The sequence below is a fragment of the Prinia subflava genome, chromosome 31 (genome assembly GCF_021018805.1).
Source record: "Prinia subflava isolate CZ2003 ecotype Zambia chromosome 31, Cam_Psub_1.2, whole genome shotgun sequence".
Taxonomy (NCBI): Eukaryota; Metazoa; Chordata; class Aves; order Passeriformes; family Cisticolidae; genus Prinia; species Prinia subflava.
The window spans coordinates 408,972-436,654 of NC_086277.1; the positions used below are offsets into that span (position 1 = coordinate 408,972).

General features: G+C 55.3%; 1 protein-coding gene across 1 annotated transcript; it reads right to left on the reverse strand.

The window, feature by feature from the left end:
- Positions 1 to 21,303: 21,303 nt before the first annotated feature.
- Positions 21,304 to 25,773, reverse strand: LOC134562764 (Fc receptor-like protein 3). Its single transcript, XM_063420270.1, is given in 13 exon segments — positions 21,304 to 21,425; positions 21,507 to 21,568; positions 21,645 to 21,666; positions 22,336 to 22,575; positions 22,578 to 22,637; positions 22,703 to 22,996; positions 23,460 to 23,554; positions 23,556 to 23,739; positions 23,840 to 24,094; positions 24,402 to 24,632; positions 24,721 to 24,741; positions 25,392 to 25,473; positions 25,714 to 25,773. Coding segments are annotated over 13 exon segments (1,728 nt in total).
- Between the last annotated feature and the right edge of the window lie 1,910 nt (positions 25,774 to 27,683).

Below are 27,683 nucleotides of genomic sequence, written 5' to 3' on the forward strand. Positions count from 1 at the left end.
GGGGGGCACTGGGGGTCCCCAACCAATGGGCAACCACACCTGTGTGTGCTGCCACTAAAAACTGGCCCTCCCCTGCCAGTGGAGGCCCCCTGCTCAATTCCCGGCACTCCTGCCCCACTTGCATGGCCAGGTGCTGTTCCCGTGGCCACCTGCTCCAGCCGCTCCTGCCTCAGCTGCTGATCCAGCTCGGCCTTCCTGGCTGGCCAGTGTCCAGCACTGGCCACATGTCTCAGAATCATGCACAACACCAGCAAAAGCCAACAGAAACCCTTCCTGGCAGCCAAAATAGCTTCCTGTGGGCAGAGCTGGGGGCACCTGTCCCCCAAAATGTGTCCAAAGCTCAAAACCCCTGGGAGAGGCAGCAGAGCTGTGTGTTTGTGCTCAGGGATGGTTTAGGGGCATGGCTGAGCTTTAGGAACCCCTGCCCTAATTACATCGCCTCGTTAAGGCTGTGCAGAACCCAGAGCAGAACAGGAGCATTGGCCCAACCAGCTCCAATTTTGCCCCATTTTGCCCTCTCAAGCCACTGCTCCTGGCCTCAGCTGTCCCTGTGCTCCAGCTGCAGCTGCAGAGCCCTCGGGGCCAGGGGTTTTTCCCCCACACAATTCTCACCTCTGCAGCAGCTCTAAAGCTGCCACAATCCAAGCCAAGGGGGCAGGGGGGACCCTCAGGTGTTGGCTGCCCCCTGGGGCTGGCCAGAGCAGGACTGGCCAATGCCCATCCCTGTGCAGTGGGGCTGGGCCATGGCTGGGCCCCACACTTGGATGGCCAGTGGCTTGCAGGAGGAGGAGTTGGGGAGCTCCTTCCTGCCTGGGGCTCCATTCCCCAGCTGCTCTTGCTGGCTCAGATCCTGCAGGGGATGAGTGAGAATGGAGAAGTTTGGAACAGGATTTCTCTCAAAACCCTTTGGGCTCAAAGGGTCCCAGGCCCTCAGTATAGAAACTCCATGGGGGATATAGATGGGATCAGGAGAGAGCAGGGGAACCCCCAGCAGTTTCAGCCACTACAGATCTGGGCAGTCTCAGCCCCACAGCTGCAATTTGGAGCCAAATCAGCCATTTTTTCCAAAGGGAAAAAGCTGCAGTTTTCCATCGCAGTGCTGGGGCACAGGGGGCAGGATGATCCTTGGGTGTTGTGGACAGAGGGGAGATGTTTGGGGGTGTCACGAGTGTCTCAGCTGGAGGGTCTTGTCTGTCCTCTGGTTCCCAGCTCTGAGATGCTTCAAGGGATGGGGAATTGGGGCTGTTCTGGGGGGTTGTGGGGGTGTCTGTGCCCTCCCCAGATGACACCGACCTCCTGTAACCCCCCCAGTATTGTAAACCCTGGGAGGCTTCTCACCCCCAGCCCCTAGGATGTCATATAGCCATCCTGTGATGTCACAGCCCACTCTCTGATGTCACACATCTTTTCTATGATATCAGAGTCTACCCCAGGAATCCTTGGCACTGATTCTCTCAGGGGAGGGGATTTCAGGAAGCCCAAAGGGCATTGTTGGGCTTTGGCAGAGCTGCTGTGCAGAGACAATTCCACAGCTCAATCTCTGCCCTGGGCTCTCCCAGCACCCTTCTGCTGTGGGGCTGCTGAGGGTGCAAGAACAACTTCTCTTGGGAAGGGCAGACACCGTGAGATTTTGGCTGGGGCTGAGGGGCTGTGCTCGGCTCCTCTCTCTGTCTTGCTGCTGGCACCGGAGGTGGGACAGGGCTGCTGCTGCCCTGGGGACAATCAGCTGTGTTGGGAAGGATGAAGTAGAAAGACCTTACAAATATAGTGGTTTAGATTCTGGGAGTCTGAGTTCAACAAGCGAGATAGAAATGAAAGCATGCTTTGAAATTTAGGGTGTAGGGTGCAAGGCCATCAGCTAGTGAATAACGATGTGCTAAGCTGAGGGCCAGCTCCCTTGATTAAACAATATACTTCTGCTAAGCTGAGGGCCAGATCGTTTGATTAAACAATCCCCTTCTGCTTGCCTTGGGTGGTGGGACATTTCTATTGGCTGTATGTGTTGTCATCTTGTATTAGATTGGTTGGTCCAACTCATACTCTTCAACTTAGAAAGATATTTAATGTACGGGATTCAGGGCTCTCTCGCTCTCTCTCGGCTCGGTTCGCTGTTCCTGCTCTCCTGGCCTGCTTTAGCTGTGCCCAGCAGCTACAAGCAAGGCCTTCACAATAAACCACGTGTTACCCCTGCTCATTGCTTATAGAGATACTTTGTCGCCGGTTCTACCGTCACGGAGATACTCCTTCAATTGGCGCCCAGCCGTGGATGAACGACGGATCCAGCCTTTTCCACCCGTAGGAGATTTCTCCATGGACGGTAACTAAATACCCAGTTTTAGCCACCTGAAAGTGTCGCGAGCACAGCTTACGGCTGCAGCGCAGCACCATAGCTGGAGCTCTTAAAATCTGCCGAGGTACACCTGGAGCACGGGAAGCTGTTACTGCCGTAGCAGCCTCCTCGAGCTCTCAGGAGAATCTACCTGGCAGTCCTCGAGCACGGGGCCGCCGCTGAGCAGCGGCTCCTTGGAGCTCTCCTGAGGATTTGCGTAGCTACCCTCGAGCCCTCTCTCGCCGTTGCTGGCAGCGGCGTGCCGGAGCTCTGCTGAGGGAATCTGCTACGTGTCAGAGCACACGCGAGTGTTGCTGAAAGCACCGCCCGCACTACAGCTCTGAGTGGGACGTCCCCAGCACGGCAAGCCGAAGCCAGTGCTCTGAAGAGGGACGTGAAGCAGCGTCCACGCCGACGGGAGTGCCCGGCCAGCACTCCCACGCCGTTCGAGCTAAGGACCTTGCTTTGGCGACACACAGGTGAGAAAGAAAAAATCAGTCTAATAATGGGGCAATCACACTCTACCAGTGATAAATATCTTTATAAGCAACTAAAGCATTTATTGTACTCTAGTCAAAGTAAGTTACCAAAAGAAGAGCTAAAAAACCTCTTAGATTGGACTTTGATTAATTTCCCAAATGTTGACCGGTCAGCTGTATTCACCAAAGAATTTTGGGACACAGTTGGAATTAAGCTCTTTAATAACATTTCCCGCCGTGATTTCGCGGCCGGTGAGCTCGTCCCAGCCTGCAGGGCGCTTGTAGAAATTCTTGCTGCGAAGGAGCGACCCGCGGTAGCTGCTTTGAAGAACGCCGTTCCCGCCGCGAGTTTGCAGCAGGACACGCCCACCGCCTTCCAGCCGAACCTCGTGGCTCCGGTACCCACCATCCCGCTAGCCCCTGCCGCCCCGTCCCCTCTCCCCGCGGCCCCTGGCACCCCACCTACCCCCACTACTCCCCACTCCACCCCGATCCGCGCCATCCCGCTGCTCCCTGTTGCCCCGGCTCCAGCGGGGTCGGCCCCCGGTTCCACCGGCGTTGCCGCGGTCCCCCTCCTCACTTCTGCCCCAGCGAGCCCGCCCACCGCTGTCCCTGCGCCCCTATCAGCCCCTCTAAGTCCCGCCGGGCCGGCCGCTTGCCCCTGCCCACGCACGTGTCTGCCAGCTGCTGTCGTCCCAGCTCCCCTGGCCGCGGCCTCAACCACCACGTGTCCCCCACGGCGCCACGCCGCTTCCCCTCCCCCAGCGCCCCCTATGCCCGTGCCCGCTGCTCCCTTTGTCCCCCTCGGGGCTCCTACGCGGTTCCCGGGTCCAGGCGTTGCGGCGCGGTTCCCCTGTCACGGTGTACCGCCGAGGTTTCCGTGCCCCGGCGTGCCGGCAGAGCTCCCTTGTCCCGGCGCTGCTGCGCGGGACCTCGTAGAAGCTGCGCTGAACACCGCAGCCCCAGCTGCGGCCGGTGCCCCGGCGCACCGCCCTCCGCCAGCCCCGGTACTCGCCGCGGCTGTTCCCGTGTTGGAAACGGCGCCCTCCCCCCTTCCCGCCGCCGCTCCGGCCCGACCCCCCGGTCCCGCCGCCCCAGCGGCTCCGCTCATGCCCGCGCGGACCCCTACGTTTGCAGCCGCCGCGCCCAGAGCCGTGCCTTCCTCCGCGCCCGCAGCGGCAGCCCAGCCTCCCGCCCCCGGTCCCCCCGGAGCGCCTCCGTTGTTCGCCGCGCCGCCGCTGCTCGCCGTTCCGTCCCGGGCCGTGCCGGCTCCGCCGCAGCCCCCTGCGTCCGAGCTGCTGCGTGGAGTCGCCCCGCCGCTTCTTGCCACCGCCGATGCCCCGTTCCCGCCCGCGGCCGCGCTGCCCCCCGCGCCCCCAGTCCCGGCTGCGGCGCTGATGGACACAGACAGGCAAGCCCTGCCTAGCACGTGCGCCATTGTCCCGCATCACGCGGAACCGCTGGGGTGGCCCGCGCATGCGCAGTTGCCGCTTCCCCGGAACCAGCACGCCCCGCCTCCGCCTCCCGCAGCCTTTGCCGCGGCTCTGACACAGCCTGCCGGTCCCGACCCGCCGCCTGCTACGGTGCAGCCCCAGCCGGCATCCCTGTGCCCGCCGCCCCCATGCCAAGCTGCACGGCCGTCGCCGCCGCCACCAGAGCCGATATTCGCAATTCCAGAACTGTATCCATCCGCGCCGCCAGCCCGGCCAGTTCCTGCTCCGACAGCCCCAGCTGCAGCCTCTCCGCAAATAATCCCTCCCGCAGCTCGGCCCGCCACGCCACCACCACGGCACCAGCACACGGCACCCACGCATCTGCAGCCCCCAAACATCCCTCCGCCGCCACCGCCGAGTCCACAGACAACACCACTACAGCCGATTCCTGCACCGCTTTGGACGCATCCTTCTGCGCCACCCTCTCTGCCATACGCCGCCGTCCCGGGCACAGCCACATCTTTGAGAGACCCCTCACCACCGCACGACCCTGCCCAGCTAACAGCTGATGTGCCTTTACTGTCAGCTCCTCTGCCTCCGATGCCTGCTGCCCTACCCCAGCCACCGAATCTCCTCGGTCACCCAGCTGCGTTCCCGCCCTCCGCACCCCTAGCACCCAGTGAGACTTCATTGTATCACAACTCGTCCATACAGTCCCAGCCATGCACACAAACCATGCAACGAAAAGGGGGAGAGTGGAATACAACAGCTGCTTCAATAAATACAGGACAGACAGAGAACTATTTTGTCCCTCCAAATGACAACCCTTTGATTCAAATACAAGAGAACCCTGAAAAACAACTAAGTCTGTTCCCAAACAGCTCTACAGGCCCCCCTGTCCCTGTGTTTGGGACAGACTTCTCAACCCAAAATGAGACATTAAACCCTGATTATTCACTAACATCAATCCCAAAAGTACAAAACCCCCAGAAGTGCTTCGACAATTCCCAGTTCACAGACTGGCATGAAGTCAAACGCTTGATTTGCAAAGAGGAAAGTCTGAATCCTCTAGCTATGCCTGTGCTATTCAGCCAGCAAGCCGAAGGTCCAAGAACATGGACAGCTATCCCACCTCATGAAATAAAAGAACTACGAAAAGCAGTGAAAGACAGTGGCATTTGCTCACCCTATTTTAAACAATTGCTTAAAAGTATGATAGAAGAACACACGCTGACACCAAATGACTGTAAAAATCTTGCCAGTGTAATTCTCACAGATTCACAATATATGCTGTGGGAACACATATGGAGAAGAATGCTTACAGGAGTTTTGACCACTTACAGGCAAAGCACTGATGCAACCCTTCGCACCCTTACCATATCTAAGTTGACTGGTGAACATCCTGATGACCGGAATGAAGATCAAGTGAACCTACCCAGAATAGTATTTGATGACATTAAAAAAATGGCTCGTAGAGCCTTTTTGCAGATTCAGCCTGCAGGAAGTTTTGAAAAAGCCTACAATCTGATCAGTCAAGAGCTGTCTGAACCATTTACTGCATTTGCAGACCGAGTGATACAAGCAGCAGAAAGGCAATGTGGCGATGATATAGCTCGCCCAATTATGATAAGAGACATTATTGAAAATAATGCCAATGCTGAATGTAAAAGAGTAATCAAAGCCCTAGGAAAACAAAGACCCACAGTACCTGAAATGATTGAAGCTTGCAACAAAATTGGAAGTCCACAGCAAGTGGCAGCTATCCAAGCAAATGAACTTGGAAAGACTTTAGGAGAAAAAATTGAACGAGCTCTTACGGCTCAGGCAACACAAGCAGAGGCACGAGACCAAAAACTGACTGAAATTCTAGCTGCTTTGCACCTGAACTCCCAGCAACAAAACAACACCATGGCTGTTATGCAAACTTCTGTAACCTCAGCACCTTGCTACTTTTGTAAAAAACCTGGTCATATTGTGAGAAATTGCCCAGAAATTAAAAGAGGTGCACAAGCACCACATCGCTGCCATGCCTGCAAGAAAGGGAAACATCATGCCTGGCAATGTCGAGCTAAGCATGACACAAGGCAAACCCACTCTCCAAAAAACTCCAAAGCGAGCGCGCAATGCCGTCACGTGACGAAACAAATAGTGGCATCCCAAGCACCCGAGGCAAAATTTATGAATGCCCCGACTCCACAACACTCCGCTACATTACCAGTCGAATCCCAAGTACTGACCCAGACCTACTATCACCAAGATCCTGGCGAACTTTGGCAACCTCCAAATCAACAACACTTTTAAAAGACAATAGCTAAATTGTTTGTTTGATGGTTAGAGTTTTGTACCTTAGCTAAAGGAACTTTGCAAAATAAGCCTGTTCATTTTAATAGTAATAGTAATAGTTGTAGTTTTAGTAGTAGTTCCCTGCATACTTCAGTATGTGCAGAAAATTATGAGTAAAGCAGTTTCTAGTATTTTAATTGTTCATCAGAACGGGGGAGATGTTGGGAAGGATGAAGTAGAAAGACCTTACAAATATAGTGGTTTAGATTCTGGGAGTCTGAGTTCAACAAGCGAGATAGAAATGAAAGCATGCTTTGAAATTTAGGGTGTAGGGTGCAAGGCCATCAGCTAGTGAATAACGATGTGCTAAGCTGAGGGCCAGCTCCCTTGATTAAACAATATACTTCTGCTAAGCTGAGGGCCAGATCGTTTGATTAAACAATCCCCTTCTGCTTGCCTTGGGTGGTGGGACATTTCTATTGGCTGTATGTGTTGTCATCTTGTATTAGATTGGTTGGTCCAACTCATACTCTTCAACTTAGAAAGATATTTAATGTACGGGATTCAGGGCTCTCTCGCTCTCTCTCGGCTCGGTTCGCTGTTCCTGCTCTCCTGGCCTGCTTTAGCTGTGCCCAGCAGCTACAAGCAAGGCCTTCACAATAAACCACGTGTTACCCCTGCTCATTGCTTATAGAGATACTTTGTCGCCGGTTCTACCGTCACGGAGATACTCCTTCACAGCTGCCACCATGGAGTCCTACCCTTCCCTGCTTCTCCTACCATGAGTGAGGCTTTGTTCATACGAGCAGTCCTTGAACTGGGACATTCCAACACCTGACCTCACTGCGAAGGATCCTCACCATATACTCAGGTGCCTCAGGGGAGAACCCGGGATCCAGAGCCCCTTGCCATTCCCTGAGGGAGCGTCTCCTGGCTGTGTGCAGCAGCTGTTTGAGGGAGCCCGGCTGTCGCTGCCTATGTCCGTTGTTTTCTGCTGCTGCTTTAGGCTTTTTGCTACACTTTAACCTGTCACCCCTGTCCCAGCCGAGCCCTGAAGCTCCTGCTACAGCTTTGGAGTTTTTGCTACACTTCCTTTGCCACCCTGGGCTGTGCCTCCCCCGCCGTTCCAGCTGCCACTCCCAGGGTTCCTGCTGCAGCCCGTTTTGCCATCCGCAGTGGCTCCGTTCCCCGCTGCCCCCACCCCGTCAGGGAGGGAAGGAAGCTTCTCTCTCTCTCCCGCCAGCGGAGTCTCCGCTAACCACGGAGAGAGACGGCCGAGCCCGCGCCACAGCGCCCCCTGCAGCCGCGGGGGAATCATCGCACCCACCCTGCCCGGCCTGGAGCCCCCAGCGCCCCTGCCGGCCGTGCCTGGAACTGCACCGGAGGGGAAGAGCCTGCAGCCGAGACAGGGCTGGGCCTGGGTTTGTGCTTTGGTTTGTTGTTTGCTGGCGGTGTTGTAGTTTGTTTGTCTTGTTTTACATATTCTAGTAAAGAACTGTTATTCCTTTTCCTATATCTCTGACTGAAACCCCAGTAATTTTGACATTATAATACTTTGGAGGGAAGGTGGTCATATTTTCCATGCCAAGAGAGGTTCCAGCCTCCCTTGGCAGACACCTTTCAAGCAGGATACCATCCCTTTGGCAGCAGAGGGCACGGCACAGCTTGCATTGACCTGGAGGCTTGGCACCCCACTCACCTTTCCTGCTGCTTCCTGGCAGCTGCAAAGAGGGGAGGGGTAACTGTGGGGTCTCCAAGGCTCCCTCAGAAATCCTGAGACCCCCACTGGACCCTCAATTTCTCCAGGCTCCCCTGAGCATCCCTGATGCCCCCCAGAACCCTTGAACCACCCCAGTGCTCTGCCCCCCTGGGCACCCAGAAGTCCAAACCTGGCAGGGAGAGGAACCCTCCAAATTCCCCCAGGATCACTGAAAGGACCCCCAACATCCCTGCAGGACCCTCCAACACCACCCCAAATCCTTGAGGACCCTGAGCACTCAGCACTGCCCACGTCAGAGGCTGTGGGTGCTGCCCATCACCCCCACATTCTCGGTGGCCCCCACCGCCTCAGGGCCCCTGTTGCCCCCATTGTTACCCACCCATGTGGTTCCACCGGCGCCAGTCAAAAACTCCACCCACGAGCAGGACCAGGAAGAGGAGGGACCCAACAACCCCTGTGGCCACTGCTGGGGACAGAAGGGACACATCAGGGACATCTGTCACTCTGGGGCCTGCAATCCCAATGACCCTGTAAGACCCCACCTGTGTTCCGGTGTCCTTGTGGTGTCACCTCCAGGGCCAGCTCGGGGCTGATTACTCGGAACACGCGGTGCCCATCCTGTCCCAGCTGGTTGGTGGCCATGCACTGGTAGGTGCCTGAATGTCCCACAGTGACATCCCCAAGCTCCAGGCTGGGACCCTGGGCCACCTCCTGCCCGTTGTGCAGCCAGGTGAAGGTGACAGTGGCTGAGCCCACCTGCACCAAGCAGCACAGGGTCACAGGGTCACCTGTGTGCACCTGGTGTGACAGGGGACCGGGGGTGATGGTGGCATTGGCCACAGGCACTGCAGGGACACAGACAGGGTTGGCACCGGGCGAGGTGGGATGGGGGTGCCGTGGGTGGGGTCACCCCCAGCCCAAGAGTCTCCCTCACCCAGGACAGTGATATTCAGGGGGACACTCTCAGCCACGCTGTCCCCGTTGCTGACCCGGCAGTGATAGTGGCCACTGTCACTGTCCCTAATGTGCCGCAGCTCCAGGTGGGGGCTGGTGCCCAGCATTGCTTCTGAGCCCTCCTGGTGCCAGGTGAAGGACAGGGGACCTGTCCCTGTGGCCACCGTGCAGCTCAGCACCAGGCTGTCCCCCAGTGCCACCTGTGCCCCGGGGGGTTGTGCTGAGAGGGACACCCCTGAGATCGACATACATGTGGGTGGGAGGGGACACTGGAGAGACTGGGGTCATGGGAGGAGTGGGGGACACCAGGGAGCAGTGAAGGACTCAGGGAAGGGGATGATCAGTGAAGGGAGGGGGGATCCCAGTAAGGAAGAACACGGCCCAGAGATGGGGAAGAGGATTGGAAAGGGCTGGAAAGAACCCCAAAGAAGGTTGGGAGATTCAGCCAGGGGACAGATGAAGAGGGTGGATGGGAACCACAGGGAAGGTTTTGAGGACCGAGAGAGGGATGGTGGGACCTGTGGACAATGGAGGGATCTCAGAAAGGGAGAGCTGCAGCCAGGGAGAGGTGAGGGCAACTGGTGAGGGATGCAGGAAAGGTGATGGGAGGAGCCAGGGACAGGCCTGGGAAGGCAGGGCAGCAGGCAGAGGGTTGAGCAAGGATGGGGAAGCTGGGAGGGCCGTGGGGGCTCCCCGTGACCATCCCCGCACTCACTGCGCACCATTCAAGACTCTCACAGGGGGGCTTAGCTCACTGCCGGGTCTGTCACAGCTGTAGGTGCCACTCTCAGTGACAGTGACTTTGTCTCCTCTGTTCTGCCCCCACTGCTGCCCGTCCTTGTTCCAGGTGGTGGCACTGGTGTTCCCCAAGCCCTGGCAGGTCAATGTCACCTGGTCCCACAGCACTGCTGGTGTCCATGGGGGCTCCACCAGGAGCTGGGTGGTCTGGGCACCTGTGGGTGACAGGGAACACCAGCCTGCCAGGGCCACCACGGGGCTGGGGACAGCGGGGCAGGGACACGGCATCCCCTGAGGACTCACCAGAGAGGCTGAGGGTCTGTGCTGGGAGGGAGAAGGGACAGGGCTGGGTGGGGGTGGCCCTGCAGGGACAGCAGCACCCAGGGGATGAGGTGTGGTGTCTCCAGACTGTCCCCAGTGGAACACTGGTGTAGCATGGAGGTCTTGAGGACAGGGACACCTCGGTCACCCTGGGCTGAGGCAGGACATGCGGACACTGTGGACACCCCATGCTGGCACAGGTCACCTCCACCATCCTCACAGCGCCTGTCCCCACAGCCACATCCTCATGGCCCTGTGCCCGTGATCCCATTCCCATGGCTCCTGTCCCCATGCCCCATCTGCATGGTACGTGGCCCTTGTCTCTGTCCCTGCATCCCTGTGCCCCTGTCCCTGTCCTCACTGCTGCCCCAGCCCCAAGATTCCTTTTGCCACATCCTTGTCCCCACATCTCTCTCCCCCTGTTCCTGTCCCCACATCCCAGTTTCCATGTTCCTGTCCCTCTGTTCTTGTCCCCCGAGCCACCCCACAGCCCTGGTCACCTCATGAAGTGGCTCTGCTGGCTTTCGGGACCTCAGAGGACCGTGCAACCCCCCTGTGCCCCCTCCCCAACACTCTCTGCCTCACCAGGGTCCGTTCCCAGGGTGCCAGGCCCGTGCCCGGAGCTCTCACCCCACAGGAGCAGTGCCACCTTCCCAGCCATCCCTGTGTCCCCGGCCATTCAGGCTGGTTGTCACTCGCTGCTGTGGCCACCGCTCCCCGGCGTGGCGGCTGTTCGGATGCAGAGGAAGGAAGCAAGGTCACAGCTCATCCCCACGAGTAGGTGGCCACAATCTGTGGAAGGACAGGGTGGAGACAGGCTGGGGACAAGGCTGGGTGGCGCACGGTGGGACATGACCCTCTCAGGAGTGGGGGGCTCAGGAGTTTGGGGAGCCAGGGATGTGGGGACTCAGGGATTGGAGTCCCAGGGGAACGTGGGATCCAAGGATTTGGTGTCACGGGATGGGGGTCCTGGGGATGAGGTTGGCGGAATGGAGGGTTACGTGAGAATGGAGGGGGGTCCTGGGAGAATCAGGTTCCTGGAAAGTGAAAGGGGATTAAAGGGGATGGAATTTGGGGAGAATATTCCTCGGGAATGGGGGTCCTGGGCCATGGAGGTCTTGGGGAGTGGCAGTCCTTGGATGGGGCTCCCAGGGAGGGGGAACATAAAGAATGGGGGTCCCAATGCTGAGTTCCCAGGGGCATGAGGGTCCCAGGGATGGGCAGTGGCTGGGTGGGCCCGTGGGCTGCAGCTCCTTCCCTGGGTGCCTCTGATTTTGGGATGACCCAGAGCCCAGCACAGCCCACCCAAGGTGCTTGTGGTTTTGGGGGTCACCACAGGCAGATTCTGAGGGGCTCTGGGTCTGTGTCCCTCCTGCCCCCCAGGGACTTTTTCCTCTCTTCATTTCCATTTCCTTCCTTTTTCCCTCAGTTTTGGATCTCTCAGTTTATGGCTTGATGATCCTGGGGAGCTCCTGAGCAGGGAACGAGTTGGGGGGACACTGGGGAAAGGGGAAAAGGGGTTCTGGGGCTGCAGGAGGAGCTTTGGGGGTTGTGGGGGATGGGGGTGTCCGGCTGTGCACCCCAACACTTTCATTTTCTCTCTCCTGCAGCAGAAGGAAGAGGCCGTTGGTGCTCTGGTCACACGAGGGGTGGGTTCTGTCCTAGGGGGGCTCATCCAGGGCAGTCCTGTCCTGGGGGGATCCTGTCCTGGGGGAGGGGACAAATCCCAGCCAGGGGGTCCTGTCCTGGGGAATGGCAGCTCCAGGATGGTTCCAGACTTTTCCCTTCTCGCTGGTCCCCTGCAGGGTCTGAACCAACAAGAGCAGCTGGGGAATGGAGCCCCAGGCAGGAAGGAGCTCCCCAACTCCTCCTCCTGCAAGCCACTGGCCATCCAAGTGTGGGGCCCAGCCACAGCCCAGCCCCACTGCACAGGGATGGGCATTGGCCAGCCCTGCTCTGGCCAGCTCCAGGGGGCAGCCAGCACCTGAGAGTCCCCCCTGCCCCCTTGGCTTGGATTGTGGCAGCTTTAGAGCTGCTGCAGAGGTGAGAATTGTGTGGGGGAAAAAGGCCTGCCTGTGGCTTGCTCAGCCCTGCAAGAAGCACAAAAGCAGAAAAGCAGTGGCTCTGGGAGGGCCTTTGATGGTTTGGAGAGCAGGGCTGGCTGGAAACCGCCCCCGCAGGGGCAGCTGTGAGGGAAGCAGCCCGGAAATGCAGCAAGGGATCAGTTTGTCCCTCTCAGCAAGGGGCTGAGAGAGTCCCAGAAGTGCTGCAAATCCCACACCCATCTGCTCCACAGCCTGACCGGGACCCTCCTCCTCCTTCCTGCCTTGCCGTGGATGGACAGTGGCTGGATGCCCTGCACCCACCAAAGCCTCTCTCTCACTGCCCTCCACCCCTGGATGAGGAGAGGAATTTCAACAAAGGGTTCCTGGGTTGAGAGAAGGACCAGGAGAGATCACTCATCAAATCCTGTCATGGGCAAAACAGCATCGTAATTCGGGATATGAATTGAAGGGATTGCTGACAAAATCAGAGCAGAATAAGGAGATTTCCTGGTTTAGGACAGAATTCGACAACTCCCTCCCCCACCACTGGGTTCGGGAGGAATTTCCTCAGAGGAAAAAAAAGTGGAAAAAACTTGTTTATTGAGAAACAACGAAAAAAACAAAACAAAAAAAACACTCCCCAACACAAGAAAAACAGTCCGAGATGACAACAAATGTTTTCACCAGTCCAAGAGAGGGTGAGCAGTCTCTGCTGGGGAGGGTGCCAAAGCTTCTTTCAGGTGCAGACTCCGGGGGGTGTTCCCTTGACGTTCCCGAATTAGGGCCCGAAGCAGGTCCGATGTCTTCAGGGAAGGGAGGAAGGAAAGAAGGGGAAAGACAAAAGCAGAAAAATGGCAAAAAGCAAGCAAAAAAGCAGAAAGCAAGAGAGCAAAGCCAGCAAAGCAGCCTAAAGCTAGCAGCAAGCAAGCCAAAAGCCAGCAGCCACGGGAGGGGCTCAGCTATAGACAAAACAAACTGGGAACATGGGAACAGAAACACACGATTTGGGATACAAAGCATGAAAATGTCCTGTCACCCCAGGACATTCCACCCCTTATCCCATATCGTGAATATATTACTGAACACAATGAAAAAACTTTCTTCTCACTTGCTCAAACCTTCCACACTTACACATTTCCTTCCATCTTACTTGCTCAGACCTTTGACACTTTCACGTTTCCTTCTGCCTCATATCTGTATGATCTAACGTACAGATAATGGTGGTAATGCTCAGCAAACAATGATATCATCCCACAATCAGATGTCCCTGAGGTACACAACGGGTTGTCCCATCTTTCTGCATTATCCACCAGGTATAACCTGGTCCTTGAGCAAAGACAATCCCACGAATGGGTTTGCCTGTACTCAAGGCAGGATTAATCCATACTGTCTTCCCCAACAAACCTCTGACATGGGCCACTGGGACTTTATCTCCATCTACTATATTAAGGGGCTCAGACTGGGCAGGATCTGCTCGGTTGGTGGAACCTCGAGTGTTAACTAACCAGGTGGCTCTTGCTAAATGCTGCTCCCAGTTCTTGAAAGACCCCCCACCCAGTGCTTTCAAAGTGGTTTTTAACAATCCATTGTACCTCTCCACTTTACCTGCAGCTGGTGCATGGTAGGGGATGTGGTACACCCACTCAATGCCATGTTCCCTAGCCCAGGTGTTAATAAGATTATTTTTAAAATGAGTCCCATTGTCTGACTCAATCCTCTCAGGAGTACCATGCCTCCAAAGGACCTGCTTTTCAAGGCCCAGGATGGTGTTGCGGGCTGTAGCATGAGACACGGGGTAGGTTTCCAACCATCCCATAGTGGCTTCTACCATGGTTAGCACATGGCGCTTGCCTTGGCGGGTTTGAGGCAGCGTGATGTAATCAATCTGCCAGGCTTCCCCATACTTGTACTTGGACCACCGCCCCCCATACCAGAGGGGCTTCACCCGCTTAGCCTGTTTAATGGCAGCACACGTCTCACAGTCATGGATAACCTGAGAAATGCTATCCATGGTTAGATCCACCCCTTGGTCTTGTGCCCACTTATAGGTGGCATCTCTACCCTGGTGGCCTGAGGCATCATGGGCCCATCGTGCTAGGAACAGCTCTCCTTTGTGCTCCCAGTCAAGATCTATCTTCAACTCCCCTATCTTTGCAGCCTGATCTACGTGCTGATTGTTCTGCTGCTCCTCATTAGCTCTGCTTCTAGGGACATGGGCATCTACATGGCGAACCTTCACAGGTAGTTTCTCTAACCGGGTAGCGATGTCTTTCCATTCTTCAGCAGCCCAAATTGGTTTTCCTCTGCGCTGCCAGTTTGCCTCCTTCCATCTCTTCAGCCATCCCCACAGAGCATTGGCTACCATCCAGGAATCAGTATAAAGGTAAAGTTTTGGCCACTTCTCTGCTTCAGCAATGTCCAGGGCCAACTGAACGGCTTTGAGCTCCGCAAGTTGACTCGATCCACCTTCTCCTTCGATAGCTTGTGCGACTTGTCGTGTGGGGCTCCATACGGCTGCTTTCCACTTCCGGTTCATCCCCACAAGGCGACAGAAACCATCAGTAAAAAGAGCGTAGCGTGTGTCTTCTGCCGGCAATTGGTTATATGGTGGAGCTTCTTCAGCATGGGTCACTTGCTCTTCTCCCTCTTCACCAGTGAGACTGAAGCTTTCACCCTCAGGCCAATTTTTAATTACCTCCAAAATCCCAGGATGATTTAGTTTCCCAATTTGGGCGCGCTGTGTAATGAGGGCAATCCACTTGCTCCACGTAGCATTGGTGGCATGGTGGGTGGAAGGAACCTTTACTCTAAACATCCACCCCAGCACGGGTAGTCGAGGTGCCAGGAAGAGTTGTACCTCGGTACCAATCACTTCTGAAGCAGCTTGGACTCCTTCATACGCGGCCAAGGTTTCTTTCTCTGTTGGGGTGTAGTTGGCTTCAGACCCTCTGTAGCTCCGACTCCAGAATCCCAGTGGTCGGCCTCGGGTCTCACCAGGCACCTTCTGCCAAAGGCTCCAGGACAGGCCATGGTTCCCGGCTGCAGAGTAGAGCACGTTCTTCACCTCTGGTCCTGTCCTGAATGGGCCAAGGGCTACCGCATGAGCGATCTCCTGCTTGATCTGGGCAAAGGCTTGCTGCTGTTCAGGGCCCCAATAGAAATCATTCTTCTTACGTGTAACCAAATAAAGAGGGCTCACAATCTGACTATATTCAGGAATGTGCATCCTTCAGAAACCTATAGCACCTAAGAAAGCTTGTGTTTCCTTCTTGTTGGTTGGTGGGGACATAGCTGTGATTTTTGTTGATGACATCAGAAGGAATCTGGCGCCGTCCATCTTGCCACTTCACTCCCAGGAACTGGATCTCCCGAGCAGGTCCCTTAACTTTACTTTTCTTAATGGCAAAGCCAGCTTCCAGGAGAATTTGGATGATTTTCTCTCCTTTCTCAAACACTTCTGCTGCTGTGTTTCCCCACACAATGATATCATCAATGTATTGTAAATGTTCTGGAGCCTTACCCTTTTCTAGTGTGGTCTGGATCAGTCCATGACAGATGGTAGGACTGTGCTTCCACCCCTGGGGCAATCGGTTCCAGGTGTACTGCACGCCCCTCCAGGTGAAAGCAAACTGGGGCCTGTATTCTGCAGCCAGAGGAATGGAGAAAAATGCATTAGTGATGTCGATTGTGGCGTACCACTTCGCTGCTTTGGACTCCAGCTCGTACTGGAGTTCCAGCATGTCTGGCATGGCAGCGCTCAGTGGTGGAGTCACTTCATTCAAAGCACGGTAATCCACGGTCAATCTCCATTCTCCTTCAGATTTACGCACAGGCCAGATGGGACTGTTGAAGGGTGAGTGGGTTTTACTAACCACCCTTTGGCTCTCTAACTCTCGGATCATCTTGTGAATGGGGATCACAGCATCTTGATTAGTTCGATACTGCCGGCGATGCACTGTCGAGGTGGCAACAGGTACTCGTTGCTCTTCTACCTTCAAGAGTCCTACTGGAGATGGGTTCTCTGACAGTCCAGGCAAGGTGTTTAATCTCTTAATGCCCTCTGCCTCCACGGCAGCTATTCCGAAAGCCCATCTGAACCCCTTAGGGTCTTTGTAATAGCCATTCCTGAGATAGTCTATGCCCAGAATACACGGAGCCTCTGGGCCAGTCACAATAGGATGTTCCTGCCACTCCTTCCCAGTCAGGCTCATCTTGGCTTCCAATAGGGTCAATTCTTGTGATCCTCCTGTCACACCGGCAATGGTTCTGTTCCCTCATGTTCCGATGGCATTAGGGTACACTGAGAACCAGTATCAATCAAAGCTTTATATTTCTGTGGCTCTGATGTGCCAGGCCATAGAACCCATACTGTCCAAAAAACTCGGTTTTCCCTAACCTCTACCTGGCTAGAGGCAGGGCCCCTCTAAGCCTGGTTATCCTTCTTTCCTGAGACATATGTCTTGGAGGTTCCTTCAAGGGGATCGGACAAGTCATCATCATCATTATGCCTGACAGTTCGAGTATGGGCAACTGGAGCTGCTTCCCTTTTCTTACCTTCCTTCAATTCATGCACCCGTTGTGCCAGAGCAGCAGTAGGCTTCCCATCCCATCTCCTCATGTTTTCTCCAGACTCACGTAGGAAAAACCACAACTCAGCTCGTGGGGTGTACCTTCTCTCCCCAACAGAGGAACGTCTGCGTTGGATACTAGGGCCTCTAATTTGTACAGCTGAGATTTGGAGGAGGTCCTCCTTAATCTCTTCCCTGAGTTTCTTACGACTTTCCTCTATTTTGTCTTCTAATTTCTGCAGTCGTGTTTCCACAGCTGCAATTCTAGCATGAGTTGGGCCATGTACAGCATCCGCATATGCCCGAAGCTTCTTTGCCATATCGAGCACAGTCTCATATATCTCATCCCGCTTCATTATTGCTAGAGCAGAAGCATATTCAGGTGGCCCAAGGCACACAACTTTCCTCCACATTACAGGTGTGCACGGTACGAAGTCTGGATTCCTAGTTGTTATGTCATCTGAAAAAATGATCTCTACCACTGCCATCTCCCTCAGGCATTGGATCCCCTGTTCTATGGTGTTCCACCGTGTCTGCTGAATATAGAGGTCATCTGCACACAGGTATCTTTGTGCTACGCTGTCCAGGACCCGTTCCCAGAGGCTGTGAGGGCTAGCCCTCTTCATCATGCCTTGGTCGATGACAGGATCGTGTGACAGGGATCCCAAATGCCGCGCTTCAGTGCCATCCAGAATGGTAGCCTCGCCTGCAGCATCCCAAAGGCAGACTAGCCAACTAATTATAGATTCATTCGGCTGTTGTCTATAATCCTTCCTTAGGCCTCGAAGGTCCTTCAGGGAGAAGGAATCAATATTGGCTCCGGAATCTATGCCACTTGCTGTGGTCTCTGATTTTGGTGATGGTCCTTCTCTTGGATCATCATCATCCTCTACCCTTTGGTCACTCTTGCTTTTGCACTTTCCACCTTTTGTATTTGCAGCAACAGCCATTGGTTGAGGCTTACTCTCTGGTTTAACTACTGGCCTGGTGCCTGGGATGTTTGCTGCAGCCTGAGTGACTGGGACAGTAACTAATTTATCTCCCTGTTCCCTTTCCTCTATCTGCTGCCCTACAGTATCTAGCAGGGTGCGATAAGCATGTGCCAGGGCCCAGCTCACTGCAATGATTCTTTCCTCCTTAGTGTTACCATGGCACCTCTCTTTCAGGTACTTTACCACCTCAGCTGGGTTCTGAATTTGTTCAGATGGAAAGTCCCAGACTACAGGATCAGAAAACTCCTTTAAAATTTGGCCCATATCCTCCCATTTCCCACGCCACTCAGAATTCTTCACCCTTGGTTTTACTCCTAAATCAAGAGTCTCACCAGCCCCTCTAGAAATCTCAGCCTTCATCTTATATAAACTGCAGACAGTATAAAGAAAGCTTACTAAATTAAATGCCAGAAAGATGGTGTCCTTGGCAGTCAGGGAGGACCAAACATTTTCTAATAGAGATGTAAACAAGTCAGAGGAGAAGAAGGAAAGCAAAGGCTGAAAAGCCTCCTCCCCTGCTTCTCCCCTAACAAACTGAGTACACAACCACAACCATGAACCATACATTCCTGGAACCGATAGCAACATTTTTATAAACCTCTTGCAAATCATCACAACCAAGCCCAGCCTGATAAATATTCTGGTTAGTGCCCCACGGTTACAAAAGCTATGCATCAGGGACAATATCGGAGCTATTGCTGGATAAGAAAATAAACCTAGGGACCACAAAGGTATTAAAACTTCAAAGAACCCTAATGACCAGAAATAGAGGCAGGCTTTCACTCCAAATGACATTATACCTTCAAAAAGAGACATACCAATATGCCCACAAAACAACAGAAACCAAAATATTATTAGAATAAAGTTTTTTCCACTTTGTATGATCGTCTCCCCGTACGGGCCACCAAAGATGTTTATCCTGGTTTAGGACAAAATTCCACAACTCCCTCCCCAACCACCAGGTACAGGAGGAATTTCCTCAGAGGAAAAAAAGTGGAAAAAACTTGTTTATTGAGAAACAACGAAAAAAACCAAAAAAAACACTCCCCAACACAAGAAAAACAGTCCGAGATGACAACAAATGTTTTCACCAGTCCAAGAGAGGGTGAGCAGTCTCTGCTGGGGAGGGTGCCAAAGCTTCTTTCAGGTGCAGACTCCGGGGGGTGTTCCCTTGACGTTCCCGAATTAGGGCCCGAAGCAGGTCCGATGTCTTCAGGGAAGGGAGGAAGGAAAGAAGGGGAAAGACAAAAGCAGAAAAATGGCAAAAAGCAAGCAAAAAAGCAGAAAGCAAGAGAGCAAAGCCAGCAAAGCAGCCTAAAGCCAGCAGCAAGCAAGCCAAAAGCCAGCAGCCGCGGGAGGGGCTCAGCTATAGACAAAACAAACTGGGAACATGGGAACAGAAACACACGATTTGGGATACAAAGCGTGAAAATGTCCTGTCACCCCAGGACAGGAGACGTCAAATAAACCCTTCAATTCACCTTCCCCATGGTAAAAATAACTATGTAGTCATTGCCTTTTGCAAATTAGTTTGATATAATATAGTTTGTAATCATGTTTTAACTAATGTTAATGCAGTTGAATTTTTCAGCCTTTTTACCCTAATCCCTGTGTAGATTCTATATTTTAGTGGGATAAATATATTAGTTTAAACCCCTGCAAAATATCAAAATAGAGACTATGTACTGTGCATAAGAACATTATCTGTTGCAGAAGTCAATATTGCCTTTATTTGTGTAACTAACTGACAATGGTGAGAATAACTCTGATCATTTTGTGAAATAGCCCTAATGTTGATTTAATGTACTGGTGGAGTATCTGAGCTGTATGATAAGATAACATTGAAAAGAACCAAGTAAATAAACATCAAAAGAAAGAATGCAAAGAGAAATTTACCACTGACTCTTGCGTTACCAAGATCTGTCAAACCACAGAATAGGGAGCCTTGTAAGGAAATAAATTCATTTCACTGGCAGTATGGCATTGTAGTGGTTTCAGGTTCTCCAATTTCTCTATCTGACTCATGGCACCAATTTGTGTAGTGGTTTGAGTGCCCACTAGAATTATTTACTCTTTTTTCTGCTGTGTGGTAAGGTTACCAGAAAAGCAAAGCAGGCTCAAAACTGAAAAGGCTATAAAGACAGGTTTATTAACAAAACTACGAGAGAGAAAAAAAATTAATAAGAACCAGAATAAAACCTGTAAAACGCTTCCTCTGCTCCCCACAAACTCCTTTCTTTCACTCTGACAACATCCAGAGGCAGAACTTAGACTTTAGGTTAGTTACTACCTCTGAAACAGTCTTTCATCAGTTCTCTCTGAGAGAGAAGCCTCTTTTGGTCTGCCATGGAAACTTCCTCACAAGAAAGAACAGTTCTCTTGTGATTTTTAATTCTCACAAGAGCACTCGCCCGGGACTCTGCATTTGTGAAGTCCCTCCCATATCACACAGCCTTCCCACAGCTGCATAATGGCCCGTGTAAACTCACGGGGCACCATTTTACAGGAGAACATATCAAAATGAAAGGTTTCTTCATCTCTAGGAACAGAGATCTTTTCTCTCTCTGTGGGCAGGTCTACAGCTCATCTCTCTCTCTCTCTGTTCAAGCTTCTCACAAGATCACAACTCCTTCAATATTTACTTAGTTCACCACAAATGCCTTTGCTCAGATCTACAATTTGAATACTCTCATCTCCCCACCCATGCCTTCCATGACTTAGAGGGATACTCTAGTAGATCCCAGTCCATTACCATGGCTTACAAAAGACTTTCAGCCTAAAGCCAAGGCATCTTCTCCTTCCCTTCCCAGCTAAGATTCAATTCCTCCTTTGCTGACTTTGATATCTTCATATTGTCTCTCCTCGTGTTTTCACTCTGTCCTTTCATCTCACTCAAGAGAGGATTAGTGCTTTGCAAGTTTCATCTGTGCAAAGAAAGAGTCACGGTTGCCCCAGGCCTGCAGAGGGCACGACAGTTCTCCTGGGCAGTGGCCCAAGGTGGTAAATTCAGCACAGGCACAAACTTTGAGCAAACGATTCAAGGGTCAAACCACGCAAAAGAATTCCCAGAATACATAAACTGGAAAGAGTGTTTGAATATGTATAATCTTCTTGAATATGTATTTCACCAATACAATCAAAAGGTGCATAAGAAGAAATGTTATAGATAACCGTGTGCCTCTGGCAGTTGCCAAGCACTCAGCAAGCTGTCTGCTGTCCCCTTTATCCCTTCTTAGACACTGAAAACTTTTAAAGAGTGAGATTTGTTTCCCATACAGTTTAATCCAAAAGCTGCATTTTGGGTACAATAGGAGGGAAAAGGGTCATGTGTGTGCCCAACACTGGGTGAGGGAATGAGGAGCCCCGTGGGGTGCTGCGAAGAGGAAGAAGAGACTCCTGAGGGGAATTGATGCCCCCCCAGTGCCCCCAGTGTCCCCAGTGTCACAGCACGTTCTCGTAGATGTTGCTGGGGTCCTGCTGTCCCTCGTAGGGTCCCAGCAGCTCCACGTTGGTCACTTGAGGATCCCGAGGTGGGGCAGGGTCAGGGGACACTTGTGGGAGCCCTGGAAGTGACACTGGTTGTGGGGGCCTGGGTGGGGGGTGACACCTGTGGGTGACGTGTCCCTGTCCCCCCCTGTACCCACCCCCTGCCTGCTCGGTGCCCACGATGTGGGGGTCCAGCACCGCCCCCTCCTCTGGGGTTGTCCTGTGGGAACAAGGGGAGGTCCAAGGGGTGTCTGGGGAGAGGAAAAGGGGAGTCCCAGCTGGAGCCCTCCACTCACCTGTCCTGGGGCTTCCTGGCTGCTGCAAGGGAAAGGGGAGGGGGTGACTGTGGGGACCCCGGGACCCCTGACCCTTTCTCTGGCCTCTGCACCTAACCACCCACTGGACCCACAAATCCCCACTGGATCCCTGATTCCCCCACAGGCACTCCAAGCACCCCGGAACGTCTGCAGCCCACAGTGCCCCAAACCCCGGTGTCCCTGATCCTCTGAGCCCCTGAACCCGAAGCCCGGCAGGAAGGGGCACTCCCCAAACAACCCCAGGATACCTGAAGGATCCCCCAACATCCCTGCACGTCCCTCCTAGTGCCACCCCAATGTTCCTGAAAGCACATCCAGGGATTCCCCTGGAGTCCAACCAAGACCCTCCAAATTCCCTCTCACAACACTCAGGACCCCCAGCCAAGGTCACTGTGGGCTCAGTTTCTCCCAGCTCAGGGGCCCTGGTGGGGCTGCCCTGTCTTCTGCCACTCTGGAGGCTTCCCCTCACTCCAGGAACCCCATCCCCTGCCATTGTCACCCACCCCAGTGGTGCCAGCAGTGACAGCTTCTAATGACAGCCACGAGCAGCACCAGGAACAGGAGGGTCCTGCCCACATTCACAGCCACTGCTGGGGACACAGGAAGACATAATGGGGTCACTCTGAACTCCAGGGGTCCTGAACACCCCGGGGACCCCGTGTGACCCCACCTGTGACCCAGGGTGAGCCAGGGGTCACCTCCAGGGCAAGCTGGGGACTGAGTGCCCGGAACACGCAATGCCCGTCCTGTCCCAGCTGGTTGGTGGCCACGCATTGGTAGGTGCCCGAATGTCCCAAAGTGACGTTTCCAAGCTCCAGAACAGGACCCTGGGCCAGCTCCTGCCCGTTGTGCAGCCAGGTGAAGGTGACAGGGGCTGAGCCCACCTGCCCCAAGCAGCGCAGGGTCACGTGGTACCTGTGTGCACCTGGTGTGACAGGGGACCGGGGGTGATGGTGGCATTGGCCACAGGCACTGTTGGGACACAGACAGGGCTGGCACTGGGCAAGGTGGGATGGGGGTGCTGTGGGGGGGGTCACCCCCAGCCCGAGGGTCTCCCTCAACCAGGACGGTGACATTCAGGGGGACACTCTTGGCCACGCTGTCCCCGTTGCTAACCCGGCAGTGATAGTGGCCGCTGTCATTGTCCCCAACGTGGTGCAGCTCCAGGCTGGGGCCGGTGCCCAGCGGTGCCCCCGAGCCCCCCTGGTGCCAGGTGAAGGACAGGGGACCTGTCCCTGTGGCCACCCTGCAGCTCAGCACCAGGTGGTCCCCCAGTGCCACCTGTCTCCCGGGCGGCTGTGCTGACAGGGACACCCCTGAGAGTGGGACCCCTGCAGGAGAGGGGACACAGGAGGGACTGTGGTCATGGGAGGAGTGGGGGACACCAGGGAGCAGTGAAGGACTCAGGGAGGGTGAGGATCAGGGAAGGGTGGGGGGATCCCAGTAAGGAAGAGGACGGCCCAGAGTTGGGGGAGAGGATTGGAAAGGGCTGGAAGGGACCCCAGGGAAGGGTGGGAGATTCAGCCAGGGGGCAGATGGAGAGGGTTGAAGGGAACCACAGGGAAGGTTCTGGGGACCGAGACAGGGATGGTGGGACCTGTGGACAAGGGAGGGATCTCAGAAAGGGAGAGGTGCAGCCAGGGAGGAGTGAGGGGATCTGGTGAGGGATGCAGGGAAGGTGATGGGAAGACCCAGGGACAGACCTGGGAAGCCAGGGCGGCAGGCAGAGGGTTGAACAAGGATGGGGGAGTTGGGAGGGCTGTGGGGGCTCCCCATGCCCATCCCCGCACTCACTGTGCATCGTGATGCCGAGCCGGGCGCTGCTCTTCTGCACGGCCCCTGACTCAGAGCGCACCTGGCAGCTGTAATTCCCTGAGTGGGAATTCCCTGGCGGGCACCAGGAGTTGCGGGAACCCCTGTTGGCCCCCCACCAACTGCCCATCCCGGTAGAAGAGGTGCAGGAGGGGGGGGACTCGGGGCTGCAGGGGGCTGGGGGTGCTGAGGCAGCTGAGATTGAGGGGGGACCCTTCGGTGACTTCAGGGGGACCCTCCAGCACTGGCACCAAGAAGAGCTCTGGGAAGGAGAGGGGAGGGGAGGACTGTGACTCTGAGTCCTCTGGGAAGTGGCTTTGGGGCTGTCAGGATATTGGAGTTCCAGCCGTGGCGGTGCTCACCGTGCACTGTCACTGTCACCGGTGCTGACTGTGACAGCCAGAAGGTCACCGAGCCCCTGCAGCAGTAGCGGCAGCTGTGGTGCAGCTGCAGGGGGGGCAGGGACAGCTCAATCCCCCTGAGGGACCCCCCCGGATCCTTCTCATCTTGGTAAAATTTCACCGTGCTGACTGACGTGTCCTGCCAGCCCTGGCAGCGCAATGTCACCGTGTCCCCCTCCAGCAGTGGCCGTGCTGCCACCTGCAGCACCAGCTCATCTGTGGGACAGGAGGGTCCCAGGGCACTGAGGGGTTTGAGGAAGGTCCAGGGTGGGGGTCCATGGCACCAGGGACATCTGGGTGGAGTCTCCATTGCGCAGGAGGATCCCAGGGACAGCAGGAGCAACCCCGTGGCAGAGGTGTCCCCATGGGTGTCCCATCCCACTGGGATGCACTGGGATGCACTGGAATGTCCCTGTGTGCAGGGGACAGGCTCTTGCCAGATGAGAGGTGTGAGACCACCCGTGGACTGTAGCCCACCCAGTCCTATCAGGAGCCACCCTGATCATTTAGGGTCTCTCCTCACCATTCAAGACTCTCACAGGGGGGCTGCGTCCACTGCCAGGTGTGTCACACGTGTAGGTGCCACTCTCAGTGACAGTGACGTTGTCTCCTCTGTTCTGCCCCCACCCCTGCCCATCCCTGTTCCAGGTGGTGGCACCGGCGGTCCCCGAGCCCTGGCAGGTCAGTGTCACCCGTTCCCACAGCACTGCTGGTGTCCATGGGGGCTCCACCAGGAGCTGGGTGGTCTGGGCGCCTGCGGGTGACAGGGAACACCAGCCTGCCAGGGCTACCACGGGGCTGGGGACAGCGGGGCAGGGACATGGCATCCCCCAAGGACTCACCAGAGAGGCCGAGGGTCTGGGCTGGAAGGGAGAAGGGACAGGACTGGGTGGGGGTGGCCCTGCAGGGACAGGAGCACCCAGGGGATGAGGCGTGGTGTCTGTCCCCAGACTGTCCCCAGTGGAACACTGGTGTAGCATGGAGGTCTTGAGGACAGGGACACCTCAGTCACCCTGGGCTGAGGCAGGACCTGGGGAAACTGTGGACACCCCATGCTCTCACAGGTCACCTCCACCATCCTCACAGTGCCTGTTCCCACAGCCACATCCCCATGGTCCTGTGCCCACGATCTCATTTCCATGGCTCCTGTCCCCATGCCCCATCTGCATGGTACGTGGCCCTTGTCCCTGTCCATGCCTCCCTGTGCCCCTGTCCCTGTCCCCACTGCTGCCCCAGCCCCAAGGTTCCTTTTGCCACATCCTTGTCCCCACATCTCTCTCCCCCTGTTCCTGTCCCCATATCCCAGTTCCCCTGTTCCTGTCCCCCTGTTCCTGTCCCCAAAGCCACCCCACAGCCCTGGTCACCTCCATGCACTGGCCCTGCTGGCCTTGGGGACCTCAGGGGACCCCACAGCCCCCTGTGCCCCCTCCCCACCGCTCTCTCCCTCATCAGGGCCCTTCCCCGGGGTGCCAGGCCCGTGCCCAGAGCACTCACCCCACAGGAGCAGTGCCACCTTCCCAGCCATCCCTGTGTCCCCGGCCATCCAGGCTGGCTGTCACTCGCTGCTGTGGCCACTGCTCCCCTGCGTGGTGGCTCTTCGGATGCAGAGGAAGGAAGCAAGGTCACAGCTCGTCCACACATGTAGTTGGCACCTGATGGGGGCAGGGTGGGGGAAAGGTGGAGACACAGGAGGGGACAGCCTGGGGACATTAGGGGACAGTCTGGGGGCTCACTGGGGGATGGTGTTCCCAGGAGTGGGGTTGCTGAGGGGTCCTGGGGAACCAAGGATGTGTGTCCACGAGAATGGGGGTCCAGAGAAATTGGGGTCTTCATGCCTGGGAGGATTCAGGGATGGGGCTCTTGGGGGAACATGGTCCCCAGGGATTGTGGGTCATGGCATGTGGGTCCCAGGGTTGGGGGTGCAGGGGAAAAAGGGGACCCTCGGGAAGAGGGGTTCTGGGGGAAGAAGGAGCTCATGGGATGGGATCAAGGCCATGGTGGTCCTGGGCAATGGGAGTGATGGGATGGGGGTCCCAGGGATGACAGTCCAAGGGAATGGGGGTGCCATGGTTGGGGTCCCACAGGAATGGGGGTCCCAGAGATGTGCAGTGGCTGGGTGGGCACGGGGGTCCCAGCTCCTTCTATGGGTGCCTCAGATTCTGGGGTGACTCAGAGCCCAGCACAGCCCCCACAGTGTGCTGATGCCCAGGGGGGCACCCCAGGGTTGGGGCTCTGGGTCTGTGCCCCATACAGTCCTGGGCTTTTTCCTGTGCCCTGTCGTGGTTGGGGGGGGAGGTGAATTCCTCCAGGGGGATGTGGGCAGTCCAATCAGTGATCAGCTTTTCTGCTGGCACCTGGGTTGGTCACTCTGAGGTTTGGACACGCCTCTGAGGACACAAAGAGTTAAAAGCAGGAGTCTGAGGGGCTCGGCCTCTTTTCGGATCCGGGTTTGCAGCAGAGAGACGTCTCCAGTCTCCTTCCCCCGCCTGGCCACGAGGCTGGGTGGGGGAGGGGAAACACGTGGTCGGCTCAGGTAAGCCGGAGCCCCCCCGGGGGGGGGGGAGAAGAGAAGGGACAGAACTGGAACTGAGCTGCCCTGTCCAGGATGGAGGGGTGGAAAACTGTGAAAGTGCCTTCTGTGTGTGCTCACCCCCCTCCTCCCCCCCAAACTCCGAGAGATGGTGCTCAGCCACGTGGGGGGTTGCTGAGCCTGGGAGTGCCTCAGCCTGCACTCTGCTGAGAAGAAACTGTTAACCCTTGCTTGGCAGAAAGAAACTTTTCTTAGACATTGATTCTCATGACTGGTGGTTTTCGGAGAGAGGGAAGCGGCCTGGGACTGAGAGGATAAAGCATGATTGGAAGGAACTCGATGGAAGAATGAGAGGAGTAGCCTTAGAGCTGGACTTTTCTTGCATAATGTCAGCCATGGACTGAACTTGAGTCTCTTTTGAACATAAACTGCATTTTTGGGTGGATGCAGCTGCCCCTGCTTTTGCTACAGTGACTGGCACTTGAAGAGTTGGAGCGAGCAGAGAAAAGAGGGGGAGGGTGAGGTGGTGCCCTCTGCCCTCAGGGCAGACCTGCTCCTGGAACCCTGGCCCCTGGGTAAAAAGGGGGAGAGCTCGGCATGCAGCATCCTTAAAACGCCCTGTATGTAGTTTTGGCCTATGAGACAGCGGTGAGAGCGCTGGACATAGGAAAAAGAGAGTGTCACCTTAGCAGACTTCTCTGGGCGGTGCTATGGGTGACATGGAAACACATAAGGGGTGGACCCGTGTTTTCTGAGGAACAGTCTGTGGTGCGAGAGAGACTCCTCTCTCCCTTGCTGAATTGAAGATTAGTTTGTTTTTGAGTGGTGATTGTTTGATCTAAAACCCAGGGGTTGGTCTGTGAAGAGTGATGGGTGGGGAGGTAGAAACTGGGAGGAGAAATGTTCTAAGAAGTTTTTATTTCTGTCTCTGTGTGTGTTTAAGAGTATTTCTGTCCCTGTTCTTATGTAATTAATAAAGTTTTGGTGGGTTTTTTTTTGTTTTCAAGATTTAAGCCTGCTCTGCTCTGTTCCTGATCACATCCCACAGGAGTTGTTAGAGAAAAAACATATATTCATGGGTGCACTAACATCTGGCCAGTGCTAACCCATGACAGCCCCCATTTCCTGGCTGAGCCATTCCAGGGAACACCTGAGCAGGTAACAGGGGGGGGGATCTCCGGAAGGGGAAAAGGGGGGTGGGGGGTGCAGGCAGTAGCTGGGGGCTCTTGGGGATGAAAGATTTTCCCTTTCTCTTTCCTGCAGCAGAAGGAAGAG